This window comes from Dermacentor andersoni, chromosome 3, assembly GCF_023375885.2.
Source record: "Dermacentor andersoni chromosome 3, qqDerAnde1_hic_scaffold, whole genome shotgun sequence".
In the NCBI taxonomy this organism is placed as follows: domain Eukaryota; kingdom Metazoa; phylum Arthropoda; class Arachnida; order Ixodida; family Ixodidae; genus Dermacentor; species Dermacentor andersoni.
In genome coordinates, this window is record NC_092816.1 from 236,095,922 (window position 1) to 236,119,047 (window position 23,126).

Sequence of the window (23,126 nt, forward strand, 5' to 3'; positions counted from 1 at the left end):
TCGTGCAGTGAAGTGGGTGCCGTGGCTCAGAACACTGACGCGACAGGTGGCTCATTTTTTGGCAGTTGTAACAATGTACTCCGTCCACACGTCGCACTCCTTCTTGCACAGTACTGCTGCGTACAGCATCGTCTACTTGTGTTGACAAAGGAAATAGGTGGTTGCCACTGCTCAGTCGGCTTCGGCTGCCGAATCTCTGTGCCGATGGGAATTGTTTTTCGTGGCTTTCTGTAACATTTTCATAGGCTTTGATGGCTTGAAGCAATTCATCCACACTTCTGCAGCTTCTGTTCTACAGTGCGAGACTCATTCTAGCCGACCAGAGGCTTCTGACAATCTCGGTAATCTCGGCCTGGTAGTGACGGCCCCATGTTTGTTGCTTACAGGTCGAAATTCTCCCATTTCTGTGGCGTTTTCCATGCAGAATAATCGTGAAATTTGCTTCGCTAAGTTCCCCTTAACCGAGACGGGACGAATAGTTTGCCTAAACGAGTTCATATCCGCCACCATTACTGCGCAACGTGTCCCGTAAGCGCGCCAATTCAGAGCATCGCAAGTTAGCGTGGCTTGCCACAACATGGCGCCAGCTGCTCTGCGTCTGCATTGCCAGCAAGCGTGCAGAGAGAGAGAGAGAAAGCAAGAAGCGAATCGTGCCTGCACTCCCTTTCTACCATCTCCCTCTCTTCCTCAGGGAGCGCGGAAATGCTATTGTCCCTAGAATATTCTAGGGACCATAGAAAAGTGCCGCGATAGCAGCGGTCAGCTGGTCTGTGCGCTGACAAAGCGCAAAGCTGTGTCGCTTGGGATGAAGCTGCCAATTTTGCAAGACTCGCGCAGTCGATGATATGCACGATTTTGAAAGTCGCTAGTGCCATGATCATGAAGGCTAGAACCAGTGACTGTGCCGATGAACGGAAACGGCGGGCGTTGTGCGCTAAGGCAAAATCCCCATGTGCGAAAACAACACGGTGGCAACCGCTGACATTGCTAAACTGTGGGAACATGTCGCTACTGGCAATAAAATAGGTGGTGCTTCAATGGAGGAGTTTCTGAGTGCAGATATCGCTGCCTCGTCTGCGAAGGATCTCCAACTGGGCGATCATTGTCACGACAGACGGCAGCATTCAAGAACCAGCAGATGACTGACAGCTGACACTACAACCTTCATTGACATGATGTCTAGTACCAGCTCAGTGACCGCGTTTGGATCTTGAATACAATACGCCAACGAGGACTTAGTGAGGAACTATTTCAGACTCTACAAGATCGTCCGACGCAATGGCACACTGGGCTATGAGGTTGCACCAGACGGCATTTTGAAATCACAGTGGACCCGTGCACGATCTGAAGTCTTCCACGTGGTGAATCTCAAGCCTTTCTATGCCTGCTGAAAAACATAGGGACTTAGTTTCTTTGTTACAGTCAAACCTCGTTAATACGTAGTTGGCCGGGAACAACGTTTAGGTATGCACTAAATTATGTATGAATTAACTGCCAATTCCAGTTTAGAAGCTGCTTACCAGCTGGAAAAGAACTACATTACGATGCTCTCAAACACAAACTCAGACAGGCTTTATTTGTGGGTAGGCAGCAAAAAATTTGCAATCTTCAGTTGCCGCCATGGTGGCCTTGCCATGACATCTTCGAACTCGATAAGGCCGCGAGTGAGTGTGTCCACAAGGCCCCGCTTCTCTGCGAAAGCTTGCATGACGCTCAAAGCACACGCTACGTTAAATAATGAAGGGCCATCGTCCATTCCACATCGTTGCTGTCATCACTGTCGCTTGAAGATGGGCGACGTGCGACGGTGACAACATTGTCGCTATCCAAGAACTCCGCGGATGAAGCAACATTGACATCGACGTCTCAATAACAAACACGAGACACCGCAGCAGAGACCGTTGAAGACCACAACAATACCCCGACCACAAACACACTAGCGGAATGAAGAAAAAATAATCACGCAAGAACTCCTCTGGGAGTAATCTAAGTATGCGTAAGCAATGTGCCACTTGCTCATCTCCACGCAGCCCGGTGTCATTGTCGATGTTATTAATCCAGCCAGTAAAAACGACGACACTGCGGTGACACGAACGCCGCAAGGTGCATTGATAACGCAAGCAAAGTACTGCACGTGCCGGCGCCCAACAACTGTATGAGCAGGAAATACGTCATAGTGACTATGTTTTAACGTCACTATCGCTAGCAGCTGTCGTCTGGGTGTCGCAACTCGAAAATCGAACGTCTGCGCACATGCAATTTTGCCCATTCTGTGCCTGTGCATGTAGAACAAAGAAGAAAATAGTATGCACTAACCGTTAAGTGGGCATTGAGCAACTACGGCCTACACGGTCAGCCAATATATGGGAGCTGGGTGGGGGAATCTTGGAGAATATGTTTAAACCGTAATTACACATTAAGCGGGTACATACTAATGAGCTTTGACTGTATTCTTTTGTTACTTCATCCTTATTATGTGTGGTTTTGGTTTCGCTCTCGTGTTTGTTTGCAGCATTGGGATTATCCTTTTTAAAAGGGGGGTATTGATGTGTGCACTTGTTTGTCTTTATCGGGTGACCGCATTTCACCGTCCAACAAATGTTATTGCTCAGGGCAGAGTGCGCCTGCATGTATCGGAAGTTTCTCGAGTGTTATCGATAGTTCTATCCACTGTCTGTTGTTACCAAACCTTGTGTCATCTGATTGCATTTATGTGCGACACGAATTGTATGGTACTTTCTGGAAGACATGCGGGCACCAGCGATTACTCCAGAACCTTTGATGACTCATGTATAAAAGCCGATGTGCTTCACCCACTGATCAGATTTTCAATGATCACCAACTGTGTTCGCCGCTATCATTGTGCCCGTTTTTTATCAATCGTTGGAATCTATCCTTTCCACCCTAAGCAGTAAGAGCTATGGTACCATCACTATTGTTGGCGACTTTAACATTGATATCAGCAATGACAAGAATTGTGAATACACGCACCTACTGGAGTCATACAACTTTAAGAATACAATCCAAGAACCTACTAGATTGTCACCAAGTGCATCTACAACTATAGACCATGCATTGTGTAACAGTGATAACATACATTCTGGCGTATACGATACGAGTCTCACTGACCACTGCCCTATTTTTGTGTTATTACACAGCACAAATAATACCATTGCAAAAAAGACCATCTTGGCAAATCGCAGGATTAATTACAAAATACTGCGGCAAAAAATTAAGGAAATGGAATTTCAAGATGAATTTAGCAGTGACGCTCATATCGAATGCGCAAACTTTACAAATGCATTAGCCCGCATGATATCTCAGTGTACCACATATAAACAAAACAAATACGAGGAACCTTTGTGCCCGTGGATGAATAACACCATACTTACAGCAATAAAAGAAAAGGACTGGTGGTACCAAAAATGGAAAAAACATAGAGATAACGCCTATTATTTGCGAAATTATCGAATATCTCGTAACCACGTAGTAGCTGTTATCCGGAGGCGGAAATAAGAATACAACGCATTCTTAATAAAACAAGCACAAGGCAATACCAAAAAAATGTGGGAAATTATAAAAGCAGTAACTGATAAACCAAATAAAAAACCGATCACTCCTGAACATGTCGATGCCAAGTGCGCCGACACTTTTAATGCGTATTTTACTAGCATTGGCCCAAAGCTAACGGAGCGTATTCCAGTTACTGAAAGCAATGTCGATTGCCCCATCATCCATGCATGTTTTTCCTTGGATCAAGTGGACGAGCATACCATAACCTCAATAATATTAGGCATGCCTTGCTACAAACCTACTGGCTACGATGGCATTACTGTAAAAGCATTGAAAGACAATATGGATATTCTTGTGCCAGTACTCACTAAAATAATTAATAACTGTATAAGCCGAGGCACATACCCTGACATATTAAAGATAGCAAGAGTTTCTCCTATATATAAAAATGGCGACGTCAATGACCCTGGAAGCTATCGGCCTATCTCTGTGCTTAGCATAATAAATACTGTATTTGAAAAGGTCATCGCGGCTCAACTGAAGCACTACCTAAATGAAAACAAGCTTCTAACAGATTCCCAACGTGGATTTAGAGCCAATCGATCAACGTCATCAGCAGTGTTAGAACTAACCCAGAGTATATACACAGCTCTACACAAAAACGAGATTGCCATAGGATTATTTTTAGATTTAAAGAAAGCATTTGACACGGTCTGTCATTCCATACTTCTAAAAAAATTACGAACTTATGGTTTTAGCGAAATTACAATGGACCTCTTTTCAAGCTACCTAAATGGTCGAAAACAATATGTAAAATTTGGCTCCTTTGTTTCCCAGTATACTACTATAGTCGCAGGAGTTCCGCAAGGATCAGTTTTGGGGCCCATACTGTTCTCGCTATATGTAAATGACCTCCCAACAATACTAAAGTCATCAAAATGTATCATGTACGCTAACGATACCACGCTATTATTTTCGGGTAAATCTCCTGGCATATTGCAGAACACTATAAACAGCGAGTTATCCAACATATCAACTTGGTTTGCTTGTAATAAATTAACACTAAACAGAGATAAGACAAAATACATAGTATTCAACTCCCGTTATTCCAGGGGTGACACAATTGGCATGCAAATTCACCTTCTAGGTGGAACAATAGAACAGCTCGATCACATAAAATATTTAGGGGTATTATTGGACTGCAACTTGAACTGGAGACCACATATATCTAGTATATGTGCGAAATTAGCTTCGGCTTGCTATTTATTAATAAAATGCAGGGAATATCTTGACCTTAGCGTACTTAAAGTTGTTTACTTTTCCATATTTCACTGTCACATCACATACTGTTCTGAATCATGGTCTAGCACATATAAAACATACATAGATCCCGTCTTTCGCTTACAGAAAAGGGCCTTGCGCATTATGACATACACAAGCCCACATGATAATACTGACATGCTGTTCTGTCGTCTCGGTATATTACCATTATCTCTGGCATGCAAAATGAAAGTTGCCATTTTGATTAACAATATCTTACGTGGGAATCACTCATTATCACCAAGCCTGTTTATTACACCTAATCGCAATACAAGGGGTACAACAAATATAAATTTTAACCTACCAATCACTCGTAACACGTATGGCCAACGACTACTTGAGTTTCATGGTGCTAAAATTTGGAATACAGTACCTCTTGAGGTAAAAATGGCCAACAATTTCGTGTCTGCTGTTAAAAAGCTATACCTGTCAAAAAGCACGTGATTTTTCGTTAGTCTGGTTCTCCACTTGTTTGATACTGTGCAAGATAATTCCTCATGGATCTATTCAGAAAGCCTAAACACTTCAACACATACCCTTGCAAATATGTCACTTCTACGTATAATTTGCTATCTCGGTTTTTCATTGTGTATGTGCAGGTATTCTCCTGACAGTTCTGTTTTATTACCATTGATTGATATGCACTGTTCTTCTTTTTAATGGTTTTAATTGTATGTGTCCACCTAACTGTATTAGGTTGTATCATTAAAAACTAGATATGCGCATGACATTGTAGCTGCAACTACGCCTTTGGCTACAGGCCCAACAGTTCCTTTGTACAAATTATTATCAATGAAAAATAAAACTGAATTGAATTGAAATTGAACTGAATTGAACCTGTTTTTGTGGGCAAAGGTTTGCCCAATAAAACACAAGTTTCGTCTGTGACAGTTTTCCTGCTTTTTTCACCGTCACTACTATGTGGCAATATGAGTGAAATACAGGTACATGAAGAACACATGCTCCTGGGAGATGCTTAGAGTAGCATCCCCCAGCACAGTGCAATGCATAGTGCAAGCATCATGGCAACGCCCATCACAGATCTCTAGAAGTCCCGAGTTGCACACTGCTGCATGCCACGACAATGCATCGGCCAACGCTCTGTGATAGGATGTTGTAATGAGAGCATGATGGGTGTGCAGTGGGCTCATTTGCATAGTGAGCCCACATGGACAGGCACTGCCATAGTGGATCAGACCATTGGACTTCTTAAAAAGAAAACAATATTTTTGCAGTTAAACTAATTTGTACCATGCCCCCATTCGCTTTCGTTGTGCCTTTGCTCATTACAAATCCGCATTCCTTGCAACGAAGAGGTTGGCTGCAAAGCTTTGTTGTTCAGTGGCTAAGCTTATGTCACATGCTAATTGCGTTGTGACTGGAGCATGTTAAATCTGGCACATATTCACAGGTGTCATGGAAAAAAATGAAGCAAAGAATCACGTCTGCTCCTGCATGGCTAGCAATGTATTCAATTTGCTTTGAATATAAGAAAGTTCAGAATGCCTCATTTTCAAATCGAGTAAGAACACCTAAAATATGATTATTAGACTGGTATTCGATATTTCCCAATATTCGCACACCTCTAATAACCTTGAAAAGGAGGAGAAGACTGAAGAAAAACAAAGTTGCCATGTTTCATGGATTGCCTGGCTGACACATAATTAAGTTAGATGGATAACTCTTTAGTTAAAGTGAATACGAAAGCTGTTATAGATCTGCACAACTTAGCTGCAAAAATTTTATTGTACTTCTGGATTTGAACATAAAGAAAACAGTTAATTTTGTCAATCTGATGGAACTTTTGTCAATCTGATGGTGTTAGCTTTCAGAGAGAATAAGTGACAACCATACTTAAAATTTGGCACCTGAGACAAACATTTTATTTTATTCGCAATAAAAAATTGCTGCAAAAATGCATGCACTGAGTGTCACTGATAGTTATTGTAACATATTTGATAACACTAGAACAGCAAGAATGTTGATAGCTCTATCAACAGCAAACATTAGCAAACCAGCGCACTGCCACTTAAAGCACTATGAATAGTTTATAAAGGCATCAATATTGTCAACAGTGGATTTATCGATAGTTTTGCATCACTAATCACCCCCAGGTACATATCTACTCAGCGCACTGTTGTGGCACACGCCTTTGTAAGGCATGACATGCTGCGACGACACAGTTGTCCGAGACCATCGTCTTTAGTTTGCCAGCAAAGCAATCTTCGCACATGGTTCAAGCATGTTAGTGCTTATTGCCCCCCCCCCGTTCTGAGGTTCTATGTGCCAAAACCATGATTTGATCATGAGGCATGCCATAGTGAGGGGCTCCGGAAATTTCAAAAACCTGGGGATCTTTAATGTACCCCCAATTCACAGAACACAAGCATTTTTGCATTTCGCCTAATGTCGGAATGCAGCGCCCGGGATTTGATCCCGCGACTTCGTGCTCAGCAGCACAACACCATGTCATAATCCATCCAGGTTCGTGAACGAGGGAGGGCTTGAGGCACCCTCCGTTAGAGAGACGCTCCACAGCGTGGTGGTGATGAACGATGACTGACCGCCGAGCAGCTGTGCTCATCAGTGTTTATTGCGGTGCGATGACCATTGTTGCCTACTGAGCCTGACAGCCCACCGAGCCTGGCGGGCCAACGAAGATTATGCCCAAGAGGGCGTCACATGCTTGCTACACCCCCTTACCTCCAGTTTGTTTGTTAACTAAAATAAACAAATGTCCAAGTTCAGAGCATAAGGCTCTGCCGCCGTCCTAGCCGGGTCGACGGTGCTTCCTACCCAGGCAAGTAACGGTCTGGTGGCCTCTGCCGTCGAGTACTCCGCCTGGGCACCGGTGTTGATGGGCCGGGTGTAGCAACGCCGGGTGCTGCCTGAGCCAGCCTCGCTCTATCCGGAGGGTCCGCAGTGGTCGGCCTTGTGAGTGATGCCAGGCTCAGCACTGGCGCCATGGGCGCCGCATCACTGGCAACGGTTGCCGCCTCCGAGGTGGGTGGTGCTCCACTGGAAGCAACTGGTGCTGCCGCTAGTCCTCCTGCGGGCTAGAACTCTGAAGTGGCAGTCGAGGGTGCTAGCTGGGTCCCGAGGTGAGGCATGACACGGTCGGCGTGTCTGTACCACGTGGCCCTGTCTGGCATGTGGACGTGCAGGGATGACGCACTGGCAGGAGACACCACCTGTCCGGCGAACCAGGGTGAGCCAGGATGGAAGTTCCTGGCAAAAACTAGAGCTCCCGACTCAGGCAAAGGCCCGGGACGGCACCCTTGGTCAGCAGCCAGCCGCTTCAGCTGCTTCACAGTATCCGGGCAATCTGCATCCGGGAATCCCCAGTCTGGCTTTTCTTGAGCTTGTCCTTGATGATTTGCACCACCCGCTCAGCTGCACCGTTTGAAGCAAGGTGGTACAGCGGAACCATCATCCGGTGGATTCCATTCTTCGTCTGCCAGGCCAGGTACTCTGTGCTGGCAAAAGCAGGACCATTGTCGGACACGATGACATCCGGCAACGCCTGGGCGGCAAAGACCTGTCATAGCGCTGCAATGGTCATGCCTGCTGATGGAGTGGTGACAGGTAGAACCTCCACCCACTTCGAAAAGGCGCCCGCTACTACCAGGAAGTAATGGCCCTTGAAGCACCCCCCCAAACTTCACATGCAGGCGGGACCAGGGTCTCTGTGGGAACGGCCAGGGGGTGATTCCTACATGGCCTGAGGCCCGCTGATGCTCCCGACAAATTTGGCAGCTCTGCACCATGTGAGCGATGTCCTGGTCCAGGCCACCATCTTAGTCTTTTCAATGCCAGGATGACCCGTGTGCAGCAAGTGCAGGACCCTGGACCGGAGACTGTGGGATCATCACCGCATTATCCCGCAGTTGGCAGCCCTGCTGCAAGCTCAGCTCGGCGACCTTGTGGCTATAGGCCTGCTGAACCAATTCCTTCCCACGGGACACCGCCTTGACCACGTGAGACACAACTGGGTCCCGGCTGGTCGCTTGTGATACCACAGACCTGAAAAGCACCTCCGGGTACGCATGCTCCAGCATGAACACTTCAGCAGGTTCTGAAACAGCATCAGGCACCTCTGGCAGGGGCAGGCGGCTCAGGGCATCAGCAGGTCCCAGGTCCTTTCTCGGACGGTAAACCAGCTGGTAACTAAGCTGCCAGCCTCAAGGCCTAGCGTACCACTCAAGGTGATGCCTGCACGGGAACTGCCTTGTCAGGCCCCAGCAGCCCCAACAGCGGCTTGTTGTATGTGACCGCCTCTAACTTCCGGCCCCACAGGTACTGGTGGAAGTGTTCGACACTGAACATGAAGGCCAGGCCTTCCTTGTCCAGCTGGCTGTAGCGTTGCTCTGCAGCAAGAAGCCGACGAGAAGCAAATGAAACAGGGCGTCCCTGGCCATCCTTGTCCGGGTGTGCCAGTACCGTATGGTGACACATCTACAATCAGGACGACAGGCTTGGCAGGATCGAAGTGTACCAGCACTGGAGCCTTGGTGATTAGCTCCTTGCTGCGCTGAAAGGCCCGGCCCTGCTCCTTCTTCCAGACCCATTGCTGGCCATCTCGAAGCAGAATATGGAGTGGCTGTAGATGGTCCAACAGGTTTGGCAGGAAACTCTTGTAGAAGTTGATGAGGCCGAGGTAGCTCTGAAGCTCCTTGTTCTGGGGCTTAGGCGCCTTAAGCACAGCATCAACTTTGTGGGGAGCCGGGGCTAGGCCAGCCTGGGAAATAACATGTCCCAAGTACTCAACACTGGGGGCCAGGAAAACGCACTTTTCCAGCTTAAGCTTCAGACCAGCGTCCTGCAGCCGTGCCAGGACGTTGTGCAGGTTCTGCACGTGGTCCCTGTCGTCGCTGCCAGTAACCAGAATGTCATCCAAGTACACCACCACGTGCCTCATGCCCCTGAAGGGGTTGTCAATCTCCCTCTGAAATATGGCTGGGGCTGAGGCCATGCCAAACAGTAAGCACGTGTACTGAAAGAGCCCCAAAGTTGTCGATATTGTGACATACTTCTGGGAGGCATCCTGGAGCACCAGCTGCTGGTAAGCATCTCTGATGTCGGGCTTGATGAACTTCTGTCCACCGGACAACGCTGACCAGAGATCTTCAATCAGGGGCAACAGGGTACTTCTCGACAGTAGCGACAGAGTTGATGGTAACCATGAAATCCTCGCTGATCCTGACACTGCCGTCTTGCTTGAGGACTGGTACGATGGGAGCAGCTCATTCAGACGTCTTGACGGGCACCAGGATGCCCTCTCGCTGTAACTGTTGCAGCTCCTGGGTGACCCTGCCCTTCAGGGCAAACGGCAGTGGGTGAGGCTTGAAAAAACGAGGCCGGGCTCCCTCAGGTACATAGATGGCAGCTGTCGTGCCGGCGAAAGTGCCAACCCCTGGCTGGAAGAGGGACTTGAACTTGGTCAGGAGGCTGGGGACGTCTTTCACCACATGCAGGCTGGCTTCCTGGTACTCTGAAAGATGAACGCCCAGTGCATGAATCCAGTTTCGGCCCAGCAGCGACGGCGACGACCTCCTTGGTTAAGTAAAGGGGAAGGGTTGCCTCCCTATCGCCAAAGCGAACGCTGATCTGTGCCTGACCCTTGGAGAGCTGCCTGGAGTAGCTGCGCAGCATCACGCCTGAAGCCTCGACGGACACGCCAGGAAAAGTATGCTTGAAGAGTTTCCCGTCCATTACTGACACGCTGGCCCCTGTGTCCACCTCCATGGAAATGGGGCACCTGCAGATTTCGACGGTCAGCATGTACGGCAGCAGACGACGGTACAAGGTCGCACATGTCGAAAATCGACAGGTCCTCGGCCACGACGTGGAGCCTGGCCGCGGAAGAACTTGAGCCTGCTGCCGCACGTCCCTGCCGCGTAATTTTGTGAGACGGTTACCCTGGCCGCCGCGAGCTTGTGTGGTACCTGGGTTTGAACCAGGCTGCTGCTGCTGTTTGCTGTTCGTCCTCCCCCTTCCGCATACCCGTGCCAGGTGCCCAGTTTTCCCGCACGTGAAGCATTGTGCTTGAGAGAACTGGCACTTTGAGGGGGAGTGGGCACCACCACAGCGGCCGCAGGTACTGCCCTTTGTCACCAACTTGTTGACCACTGCTTCCGCCGATGGTGAGCCAGTCACACAGGCAATCTCGCCGGCGTCCTTGACGGCAGCTTCCATTGCCAGCGCTGCCTTCACGGCGGCGTCCAGAGAGGGGTCGGGAAGCTCCAGGAGTCGCGTCTGCATGGCGGTGTTATTGATGCCACAGACGAAACGGTCCCGGAGCGAGTCCAGTTGGTATCCGAAGGCGCAGGCACTCGCTAACCCTCGTAGCACAGCAACGAACTGCCCGAGGGTCTCTCCTTCCCAGTGGCTCCGGTTGTTGAAGCAGAAATGCTCCATTAGTGTGGAGGGTGGAGGGTTGAAATGCGAGCACAGTATGGGCACGTTGCAAGTGCTAGGCGGCGCGCCATGTCTTTCCGACCCCTAGCGCCATCTGACGAATAGTTGCGCGAATGTGGTAGGATTACTCACGGCGTCAGCAGCTCGCGCTGTGTGTTTGGCGCTCTGTCAAACGGTAGCGATGGCGCGAAACAGCGTGCCGATATTAATTTTAGCCGGGTTTCGGGAATTACAAGATCTTCATAGCTTTTTTCGTGAGAAGAATTTAGAGAAAGGAAGTCATCTATTTGAAGTGGGGCACGTCTACGACGTGAGGGAAGTGTTGAACTCGCCTGATTGGAAGTGACTGCTAGGTTTATTCCGCAAACGAAAAATAATGCACCAGCGAGATGCGTGAAGCTCAGCATAAGTTACTTCGTTATCTACGGTGTGGACGCATGAAATTATAGGCGACATTGATTCTTGAAGATCGGCGACAGCAGACAAATCCTAGCGGGGAACTGCGATTGCCGTGCTGGCATCGCAGGGAAGTGCAAGAATGCCGCGGTAGTTTGCCTGTACATACAGGACGGCAAATACGAATCCAAAAAATCTCATCCAAGAACGTGGGGCGTACGAACGACTCGTAAGACCTACCAGAGGTATTCTAACGCTGCTCTCCCCAAACACAAAAAAGGGGGATGAACTTACCAGTTGTGTTAGACTACACTGGGAAAATATTTTCGCCCAAGTTACTGGAAGTGCGATACTTTTATGTTGCAATTTTTCAGAACGTGCAAAGGAGGTTCCAATAAACCACGTTGTCAAAAATTTTGGTGATCTCAACTGCCCCTTAGTTGATATGCTGGGCGCAGAAGTGTATGCCAGCTCAGCCAGCTGCAAGCCCTAGCGCTGTTTGAATGGGAGAGGATTGGGAAATAGTTCCACAGCTTTACTGCGGTACGGTGTGGGAACAAACTACTTTGTTTGCTGCATATCCTCGTACGCACTGCAGGCAGTGGCGTAGCAACGGGGCCAGTGGGGGGGTGACAGAAAACATATGGGCCCCGGGTGCCAGACGACGTAGCTACGCCACTGACTGCAGGTGTCCCGTTGCTGCCATCATTGCTGTAAAAGCAAAGAATTCAACGTTATAACGCACTTGGCATAACGCCGGAACATAAAACAGCTTATGCCGTCGGACGAGTGCTATCCAGTGTTGACGCCGTTCTGCTTCATACGGTCGGCTTGGAAACCTGTAAAACTTTGTTCCTCGTGAGTTGGTGTACGTGCTGTTGCAGCCCACTACTCAACAGCTCGGATTGCACTTTGGCATTGCTCAGGAAAGGCAACAGCTACGCGCGAAACAGTGCACAGACAGGCTTTCCGAACGCAAGCGGGCCGGTCGTATCCTGCCAGTTCCGCGCTCGCCGCCTCGAGGGGCGCCCTAGTAGGCGCGGGAACTACGTTCGCAACCTGCCTATAGCTGCTAAGCCACCACAGCGGGTGCACATTAGTGCTACAAGCACGATGCCACGATCTGCTGTCGCCGCAACGCTGCAACTATGCTATTTCTTTAACATTTGTTTGAAGTATCGTTTTGCGCATTCATTTGCACTGGCAGAGTGCTTGAAAGCAGACAAGAAAAAAAAGATGATGCACGTTGCTGTGTCTGGTGTATGTGCCCTGTCCTGGCAGTGGCGCCCTGCCATGTATCATCATTAGTCCTGGCACATGCTCTACATTACTATTAGCATGCTCCCCCCCATTTCACCAAACACTGAGTGCAACACTATGAATGATAGTAGTAAATATTGCGGCCCTGCTTTCCTGTGAACTTCTGATGCTTCCGCTCTCAGTGGCATCCCAACTCTCCATGTTGCAATGATTGCCAAAGCTGTTTTACCTCCATTCTATAGTCGGATACAACTTTAGAAAAAAGGGGGCGTTTATTCCTCCGAGGCGGATGCACACGACCATCCACCAATGGGCGCGCACTCTGGACCGACGTCATGAGCCAGATTGGCCGGTGACCCCGCCGTCGGAGAAGATGGCCGCACGGGCTTCGAACTGGGCCAAGTCGCGTCAGCTGTGTGCCATCAACCCCTCGTCACAGTGAATTCCCAGACTGTTTGTGATTGTATATCATGCCGGAAATATTACTGCTGCAAACACACATCCTGCCTGTTTGTTCCATGTCATTTAACGCGACAGCGTTAAGGAGCTCGTGTCCCAGAAAAGCCGGTGTCGGCGTTGGCCGTGAGCGATAAATTCCAGAAGGCACTTCATAAATAAAAAACATCTTGCAAGATGGGCTGGTGGGAATCGAACCAGGGTCTGCGGAATGTGAGACGGAGACGCTACCACTCAGCCACGAGTTCATTCCTTCGAAACGGGACAAAATCGCCTCTAGCGAATGCGGTGTTGCCTTAGAAACGTGCCGTAGAAAGTTATACTGCGGTGTATATCGGTAATTATGACCATATAACTTACAGAATTCGCAGTTTCACGAGTAGCGAAGTACGTTTCCGCTACATTTCTTTTGCGCTCTGCGCACATGCAGAGCCATCTTGCAGCAAACACAGAAGACCCCCTCCTCGCAATGTACGGCGATGCCCCAACACGTGGCCACGACCTACTGTATACAGTAGGTCGTGCACGTGGCGCGCCCCTCGCCCCATGATCGCGTCCGCCTTCATGGCGCGTCGGGGCCCGGCTATCTGTGCCGATCGCGATGTTTGGCTGGCGTAGCACGTTTGAGTAGGCGGTGCAAACGGGGTGCGATAATGCTATCGCGTTCCACTCTTGAAGGCGAAGCTTAAGCGTCGTCCAATTTTTTTATTTCGCTCCCGAGTGAAGTTACGACGAGAAAAGTTTGTCAAAGTCTGGTGCCTATTGTCAGCGGCGGGTGTGTTCGTGTACTGTGTCGCTGCGTTTCTCGTCGGACGGGGTGAAGTGATGGAGCAAAACCATTCTCAGGAGAAGTGAGAAAAGCGTGCGCGCATGAAACAAACCTACGAGCGTCTCAACAGAAACTATTCGCTAAAAGAATCCTCCAATGCAAAGATTTGCCACCGTCAACTTAGCGTGAACGATCGTTGTCAGCAGTGAGATAGCCGAGCGTCTAACGGCGGTGTTCGAGCGTTGTGTAGCACCGTCGATTGATTGCTTTCCATCAGTGCTCACCGCGCGCAAGCTGTAGAATGCGTGCTGTGGCACAGTTATAGAGGCTAGAAGGTTATCCTAGTGTCGTGAGGCGCGTGCCAACGTGAAATACTTTGCTATGCTCCGGCAGACGGCGCCAGCGCTCGCTGGCGGGTTGCTCTTGCGGGCTCCGGCGCGCTTTGCAGCGGGCGCTCGCAAGTGACTGGCGCTTTCTGCCGATTTGCAAGTTCAGAAAACTGGCACGCAATAATCTATGAGGGCTAGTCAACCTTACAATATTGGCCAGTACGCTTATCGTGACGAGCGGTGAAATAAAACTTTGTTTTGGGCTAGTTCGCCCATAGCTGGTTATGATGGCAGCGTAAGAGATGAAGACACACAGAAACTAGACGGTGCACTTGTCATGTGCTTCTATGTGCCTTGTCTTCGTCCCTGTTGTGCTGCCATTTTAACCAGAGTGACGGAAGCTACGCAAGCGGCCGTAATAAAATGGGGTTGGTATATTTTTTTTTCTACGGGATCAGCGACACTAAGCAGCCCACAAGCGTGGAGAGAAAATTGAATGCATTCCGTGCATATATATTGCATATAGTTTATTGCAGCTTTACAAAATTGCCCACTATGGTCCACAAAAACGCTGTATGGGGAGCGCTTTCAAAACCTATGTTACAAGGTTTTTTTTTTTTTTTTTTTATTGCAGAACGAAGGTAGGTATGTACAAAAGCAGGGAGCATTTTCGTGACTGTCATTCTACTGGCATCGCCTCATTTTCAGGAGCTTGTTTTTCTCTTTGTGTGCTCCGTTCCATGTTCTTTGCTTTTGCAAAGAAGTGCAGCCTCGTCAGTGCATAGAACTTTATTATGTTTGTTGTCAAACATCGCCCATGCTCACTGCAACCCACTTCTTTAAGCTTCGCTCCCTGAAGGAAATGCAAAAAGCAGACCATGCTTTCAGCATGAAGCTGATTCCTGCTGAAATACACAGTAAATGTGTCCTCAACTTTACAAACAAGCTCCTCAACAGCTTTGGAAGGGTAGATCAAGCCCCCATGATCAAACTGCCTGGTTAGTATAGAATTTACATCAGAATCTGCTTGTAGGGGCAAAATACAATGGCAAGAGGCACACTCTGGGCATGGAAATATTTTTAAAGACTTTCTGACAACATAGCCGGCTATATAATATACTAATCTACTGTCACTGTGCTTTTCGACACAGTTGTCATGATCCAACTGCTTGCCTTGTGTTTTCAACACAGATTCTGCACACTCCAAATTGGCATCATCCAATAGCTCATCAATAATTTGTTAGGTGGTCAGCCTTTCGTTTTCCAACATCAGATGGCTTTAAGAGTGCGCTTACCAAGTCTCCTGGTGAGTTCCCGTTTTTAGGAGGCCTTGCCAGACTGTAGAATGACAAAATGTTTATTATAATTAAATACTGTTCAGGTGAAGGGTGGTCGACACCAAACATATTTTCAATTTTGTCCTGACTAAGATTAGCTGTTAATAAGTACTTGTAGCCTAGTGAGCTACTTAAGTAGTCTAAAAGGGACAGAGTGCTTTTTATGGTCACACGCAGACCAAGGGCAGTTCCTGGGCTAAGGAATCCCCCACCATGCTTGGCAGCATAATCTTCCCATTCTGAAAGGAATGCAATGAACTCTTCAAGAAACTTTGCACTTGGAGAGTTGGGTCGGAGGCCTTTAGATGGTGTTCTCAAAGTCATTATAAATATTAACCTTTCCATAAGCTTCACAAGCTCTTTTGTCGGCTCAGTTGTTCTAAAGTGCCTGTCCAAATGAACTTTATAGAAAAAGAGCCCCTTTAGTACCTCCTCGCTAAATAGCTGGAAGGCTAAGTTCACGCGCATTTTTTCAAACGCATTTGGATGAATGTGCGAGCGGGTAATATGTGGCATTATTTTAAGAGTTAGTGAATCCATGTCCTTCTTCCATGCTTCTTTGATTACATCTGCATTGGCATGACCACTTGGAATTTGTACACCTTTAGTTACAAAAGCATTGCGTACACATTTAACCAAGTGCGGAAAATCGGAAATAAAATGGAGGCTTCCTCCTGGGTCAACTGGATGGGGGACTTTGCACGTTATTTCCTTCATGGAAGCTGTGGAAGTAAAGAGAATTGTGGTAATGACAGCAGCTCATCAGGCAATAGAGGATCAAGTACAAATACGAGGACCCAAACTGCCTGCCTTTAATGCCAAACAGCTTCCACAGATTCCAAGGGGCACCGTCACTGGTCCAGTACTGAACAAAGGGACCAGACCTCTCGGCCAATATAGTGGCCTCCACAAGAATTTTCGACAAAACACCAGCTTTCACATTGCCCTTGGCAGCAAAAACTCCAAGGATCTGGGTCCACTTTCCTCCAAAAAAGAAGTTTCTGTTATGCAACTAAGTTTAAAGCTCACTTGAAAATTAGTGTGCCAGGTAAAGGAGAAAACAAATTATGCGTTAAACTGAGCCACTTACCCTGAAAGGGCTGGTACATTACGACGAGTCCATGGTCACTCACTGTGGAATCATTGTCCTCACTAAATGGGCCGAGGTCCACGAAGCCGCTCAACTTGCCAGAGGCTTTCACACTAATGTTTTCCGAGAGCTTTATCTCATCGAAGACAATGCCACCGTGGCAATTGCATGCATCCATTTCATCAGTTTTCTTTTTCATGGCCTCAAAAACAGTAGCATTGAATCCAAAGGAGCTCTTAAATCCAGCCATGTGTTTGTCTAGGCATGACTTGCTGGGGAGTGCAAGTATCTCATGCCTTCTTACATGTTCATAAAGCTTGGGACTTTACATGCGCATGAGTATGCACTCCAACACCCATGTTTTGTCATACAACATGCCCCTCGTTGACTTTCTAGTGGCCGCCTCAAAACACGCTTTCACAGCGAGGCGTTGCTTCGGAGGAAGACCTTTGATTCTTTCGTCCAAAGTTGCAGAAGAAATATTCTGGTTGATCGTTCTAAGGTCTTCTACACTCCTTTGTGCTTGCGCCAGTCTTTTCTTTGTTCAGAACAATTGAAGCGATTTCCTGGCCATGCGACGCTTGAAATTTGTCTTTGTTCGCTTTTTACTCAATCTACACATTTGGTTTTTAACAAGTTTCCTGGTATACTTGCAGTGCAAACAGGGCTTTCCATCGGGGCTGACCACACGGCAGTTTTTTGCGAAGTGCTCTGAACCAAACTGCACGCACTGACCGCCGGTGAGAGGGTCAATACCACATCCTGGACAAAGTTGTAGTTCGTCGACCTTCTTCAATGCCTGGGCAGCATTGCACTCGTTGTTTACACCGAACTCTTCTGTCTTAATGCCGCGGCAAAACACGGTACAAATATGAGAATTTTGCTGCGTAGCAGCAGCTTCCGTGGACGTCGAAAAAGTAACATGTTTTACGACACGGACATCGCCGGGCTGCGTGCCGGTGTGCCACGCGAAGCACAAAACAGTGGCATCACATGGCAGCGAAATCTTGCTGCAGAATGCCGACGGTAATTCGTTTTCTGCGAACGGGCGCAGTCATTGCGGCGTTTCATCAGCGCAGGCCTGTGTTTCGACGGCTTCAGCTTGGTCGTTGTTCGGAGCCTTGCGTTTCGCTGACGGGGCATCGCTGTTGGCCACGTTTCTTTCTGCTCTCTTTTTCGGTAGTTGCTTCGTGAAATAAAGTGGTGCGTCCGGAAAAATAGTAGGAATGCCGTCCTCAGTAAGCGCCGGACGTTCACGGTCGAGCTTGACAATGTCGCCATTAATTACGTGCTTGAACTTCCTTTGGATGAACCGCTCGTCGAAGTGGAGAGAGCACACAACACAAGTTTCACTCAGCACTTTCTTGTCTCTCTTGATGTTCCTTGCCCATGCCTTCAAGCGAACAGGGTCGGATGGAGCGCGGAACAACGACACCTTTTCTATAGACGATTTGTAACCGCCCTTACAAAGGGGAACAAAACATGTCCTCTCTTTCTTTGAAGGCATTATCACAAAAGTTCAACGTTGCATCGCACCAAGCCGTGGCACTACGGTGTCAACGAAAATAAAGGCTGCAACAAAGTGAACTACGTCGGTACACGTGCTACGCAAAACTGACGACGACTTGTGTCTGCATTCCTTCGGCTGGCGTCAGTAACCCGCCACAGGAGCGCAGCGCCCTCTTCGAACTACCCCGCCAAGCATCCAAACTGGTTTCTCCGGCGCTTCGGGAAAGGGCACCCGCTCCCGACACTAGGATAACCTTCTAGCCTCTATAGCACAGTCACGCATAAGTTGTGTTGCCAGCGCTCGATATGGTTTCCCACAACATAGCTTCGAGCTGCTTTTCGATTCTCATGATACGTTGCAATTAACAATTCCCAAGACAGTATTAAGAGAATGGTTAAAAAAACCATATGAGAAGGTAGGCACAGCAGCTTGTGAACCCGATCCTATAATACCTCTACCCGCGTCTGTTTGTAAATGTGTGTATGTTTTCTTGCGTTTGACAATTTTTTTTATTTCCCACATTTCTTTATATTTCAGTTTTTCTTAGTTTTCGCGTTTGTGTTTGAATACGTGCCTGCTTCCATGCTTGTTTGCACTTACTCTTATTTCTGTCCTTTTATTGTATATTAGCATTTGTTCTTGCTAGTTTTCTTTCAGCAAAGTCTTTACACATTTTCATTAACCAATCTCATTCAAAGCACTAACTCCTGTACACTGCAGGGCTGGCCTGTTCCATCTCATTAAAACCTTTCTCACTGGTCTACCTCGTCTTCTCAATCTGCCTACTCGCTGTGTTTTCTGTCCTTGCTTCTTGTGTTGTTGCTGCAACGTGATTAACCAACTGGCTCAAAACAAATTTTGATCGCCTATGAAAACAGAAAGGTTTAAAGATACATTTTCTCAAAAGCATCATGTGGGTTGCACAGTAACTTTGCCTCTTACCTCTATTCATGTTTATGCATCGGTGCATGTGGCAGCTCGCCAGAACTGCACATGAAAGGCCGCATATTGCAAAACAACACCTTGCTATGCTGTTGCATTTTTCATGCATTCAGTCTTAGTAAACATACGGTTTCGCTAAACATACGGTATGATGGTAAAAATTTTCAACACGAATAACATTGTGCAGTGGGGTGTCATTTACTGTCTGACGCTTTCGTCATTGCAAAGACATTTTTCAGTGAGTGGACCCCAGCAAAGCAGTCCACTGAGAGCTTCTGCAACTTCCACCATTTATTACTTCACAAATGTCATTGTCTGAACCTGGCCGTTGATCGCTATGCCGATGGCTTGTGAATTAAATAATTGTCTCAATAAAACACATTCAACTTCAGTCAGCATTTTTTAGTGGAGCTGTCAACAATGCTAGTACAAATCAATGTACAATGTATAATGTACAATGTCTGTACAATCAAGTACAAACAATGCTAGCAGAGCATAGGACAAAGGGAACCAACTGCAAGGCACTGGGTCAAAACACAGCCCTCCTTTGGAAATCGTCCTAAACATAGCGGGAGTCATTCGTGGTCAAGGAGGGGGGGTTGCATTGCTGCCAGCATGGGGAGGGGCCGAATAGCAGTCTGTGATTCGGTGGCCGCTTCCGTCGTGGATAAATGCATTGTTTTATATAAGTACTTGTTCAATAGCAACTGATTCATTTAAAGCTCGGAACAGGAGTAGTAAATGTGACGTGTACATGTAAACAAGTGCAAAAGCCATGCAGAGCTGCTCTTTCTACTTTTGTCACTTGCAATGAAGCTAAAGAGCAGACAACGGGTCGCGTTGTGGAAGGCATGGGGTTATTTTTCTGCTGCGATCCGGCATGTGCTGTAGCACATGAGAGCTCTACTAAACCAGTCATCAAAATACAAAAGTCTTTATTTAAATCGAGAATTGCGCGTTTCAGAAGCACGATTTTTTGAGCGGGATTATTTTAGTCGCGGAGGCAATCGGACATCGTGCTTCGGTCATCTGAGCAAGGCCTCCCCTTTTTTCTAAAGTTGTATCTTACTATAGTACTCTGTTATAATGTCAGGCTCACTCCACTTGATACTCCCAATTCAAGCCCAGATCCTGTTTGGTATTTGGTTTTTAATGGCACCGGATGATGCAGCACTGCAGGCTCCAGAGGCAATCTCCTGTGTGAGGCGCTCCTACTGCTAGGAATCAATAGCCACCGCAAAGCATATCAAGTTAAATGTTATCCAATTAAAAGAGATCAAACTTACCAAGAAATTCTCTGCATGGTTAGGGCACATCCAACGGCCAGTAGGCAGGGTGGCAAGTGGGAACTCCAAGCAGTCGGCATGAAACAGCAGCGGGCAGTAGTCGCACTGAATTAGTGGGGCCCACCGACAGCTCCTGCATTCAACGCACGTTAAGTTGCCCTCTCTAGTGGGCTGTGACACGTGGCTGAAAGGTCAGCCTCATTATATTATGTCCACCACTTATCTCTCTACACCGAGTGAACCCACCCACAGAAGCAATTATGACAAGCCTGGATCCTGGATATCTCAAAGGGAGATTGCAAAGCAGTTTGATAATTTGAATAAAATAAGTAAGAAATTACTCCAAGAAAACTCCACACTTCTCTAACACATTCCTAAGATTGCCAACAAAGCAGAGAGAACTTACCAATCTTAAGGGAAAAATGAGGCATTCACCCAATCGTAGCAATTGCTACAAAGGAAATCCATACGGGTTCCTTGAAAGAGAGGCCTCACAGTTGAAGAAAAATTCATCCTGGTCTGGGACTCAAACCCGGGACCACCGCCTTTCTGGGGCAGCCGCTCTACCATCTGAGCTAACCAGGTGGCTAGCACATGGCAAGGCGAAGTTGAATTTGTCAACAACTCGAAGCAAAGACAAGAGCTTGATGCAATAGTTCTGTGGAAACCCGCAAGGTGGAGAGAAGTAATTAAGGGAAAAATGAGACATCAACCCAATCGTAGCAATTGCTACAAAGGAAATCCACACGGGTTCCTCGAAAGAAAGGCCTCGCAGTTGAAAAAAAATTCGTCCTGGTCCGGGACTCGAAGCCACGACCACCGCCTTTTCGGGGCAACCGCCCTACCATCTGAGTTAAATTATGGGGTTTTACGTGCCAAAACCATTTTCTGATTATGAGGCACGCCGTAGTGGAGGACTCCAGAAATTTCGACCACCTGGGGTTCTTTAACGTGCACCTAAATCTAAGTACACGGGTGTTTTCGCATTTCGCCCCCATCGAAATGCGGCCGCCGTGGCCGGGATTCGATCCCGCGACCTCGTGCTCAGCAGCCCAACACCATAGCCACTGAGCAACCACGGCGGGTCTACCATCTGAGTTAAGGCGGCTAGCAGATGGTAAGGCGAAGTCGAATTTTTCAACAACTCAAAGCAAAGGTAAGAGTTTGATCTGATAGTTCTGCGGAAACCCACAAGGTGGAGACCTCCATTTTGCAGGTTGAGTCTTAATGTAAGCAGATCAGCCGTCATGCACATTACTAGAAAGCAGAATGTCTCTATATACCCTTACACAGTTGGCAGCACTCCACTGACAACAGTTAAAGAATATAAATATCTTGGCCTAGTAATATCAGACAATCTCAGGTGGCACTCTCGTATTAAAGCCATAACATCTAAAGCTTTTAAAAGACTTTTCTTCCTCCGAAGGCACCTCCATCAAACTACACCAGAAATTAAACTCATTTGAGAAAAATGAATGATTCGACTTCGTGTGTATAACTATTTGCATAAAGGGATGAATAAAGGGAAAATCAGACATCCACCAGTTCGTATCAATTGCTACGAACAGGTGGATTACTATTTGCAGTGCTTTTAATTTTAATGTCCCTTTGAAGGTGCTTGCATGTTTCGCACCTGGGGGCCACAACATGTTTTTATTACGGGGGAGTGATGTTGGATGACTTTTGCGTGCACTAACATGTCTTTAATGTTCCTGTTGCAGCGATAGGCAACCCTTGGTACATCCGGGAACGCTTTTCTTAGACGCTCGTTACCTGATAATATTGGATGGTATTTTCGTTAGATGTTTCTATTTGGGAGTACATTAGAATATTTTGTTATAAAGGCTGGCAGTCTGTCATATTCTCGTGTAGGCAGCTTCTTTGCTAATTCCGACCGTCTCTCCAATCTTGACGCAACATCATAAGCTCTATCGAGAACAACTTGTGGATAGTTTCTTTCTGCTAGCATTGTTTTAAGGTGGTGGATATAATCGTGGTCTTCGCTGCATATTCTTCTTATTCGTTTTGCTTGTTCGACAAAAATTCCTTGCTTGCAGTGTCGCGGCTGATGACAGTTGTAGTCTAAACATTGCTGGCTATCCTTAGACTTCCGGTAAAGTGTCGTTCTCAGCTTTCAGTTTTCTATGTAGACCGTCATGTCGAGGAAGTTGATCTGACTAGAAGAGTGGTGAGCAGTAAACTTATACTAGGGTGAAATCGATTTAAATGGGTAATCAAGTCGGTTACCACGCATGTGTTCTGTTCCCATATTATAAATATGTCCTCATTGTAATGATTTAAAGGGTATGGTTTAACAGGTCTGCTTCAAACTTTCCCACGAAAATGTTCACATACGTGGGAGCGAATGCTGTTCCCATGCTAGTGCCGAAAGTTTGCAGGTAGTGAATAGAATCGAATTCGAAATAGTTGAGCGCGAAAAGTAACCTAAGCAGCGACAGGTAAATTTCAGGAACGTGCGCTTGGGGATCGATTGCAAGGGA

At 47.3% G+C, this 23,126-nt stretch overlaps 1 protein-coding gene and 1 pseudogene across 4 annotated transcripts in view; both read right to left on the bottom strand.

Annotated features, from left to right (window-relative positions):
* The window catches only part of LOC126536989 (PHD finger protein 12), a 199,353-nt gene that overhangs the window by 145,315 nt on the left and 30,912 nt on the right, over positions 1-23,126 (bottom strand). For all 4 annotated transcript variants that reach the window (XM_055073153.2, XM_055073156.2, XM_050184074.3 and 1 more), the window contains one exon: positions 20,626-20,758. In XM_055073153.2, coding sequence (XP_054929128.1) covers positions 20,626-20,758 — 133 coding nt within the window. The remainder of the gene's footprint in view (positions 1-20,625; positions 20,759-23,126) is intronic.
* On the bottom strand, positions 14,332-18,403 carry LOC140216317 (uncharacterized; annotated as a pseudogene).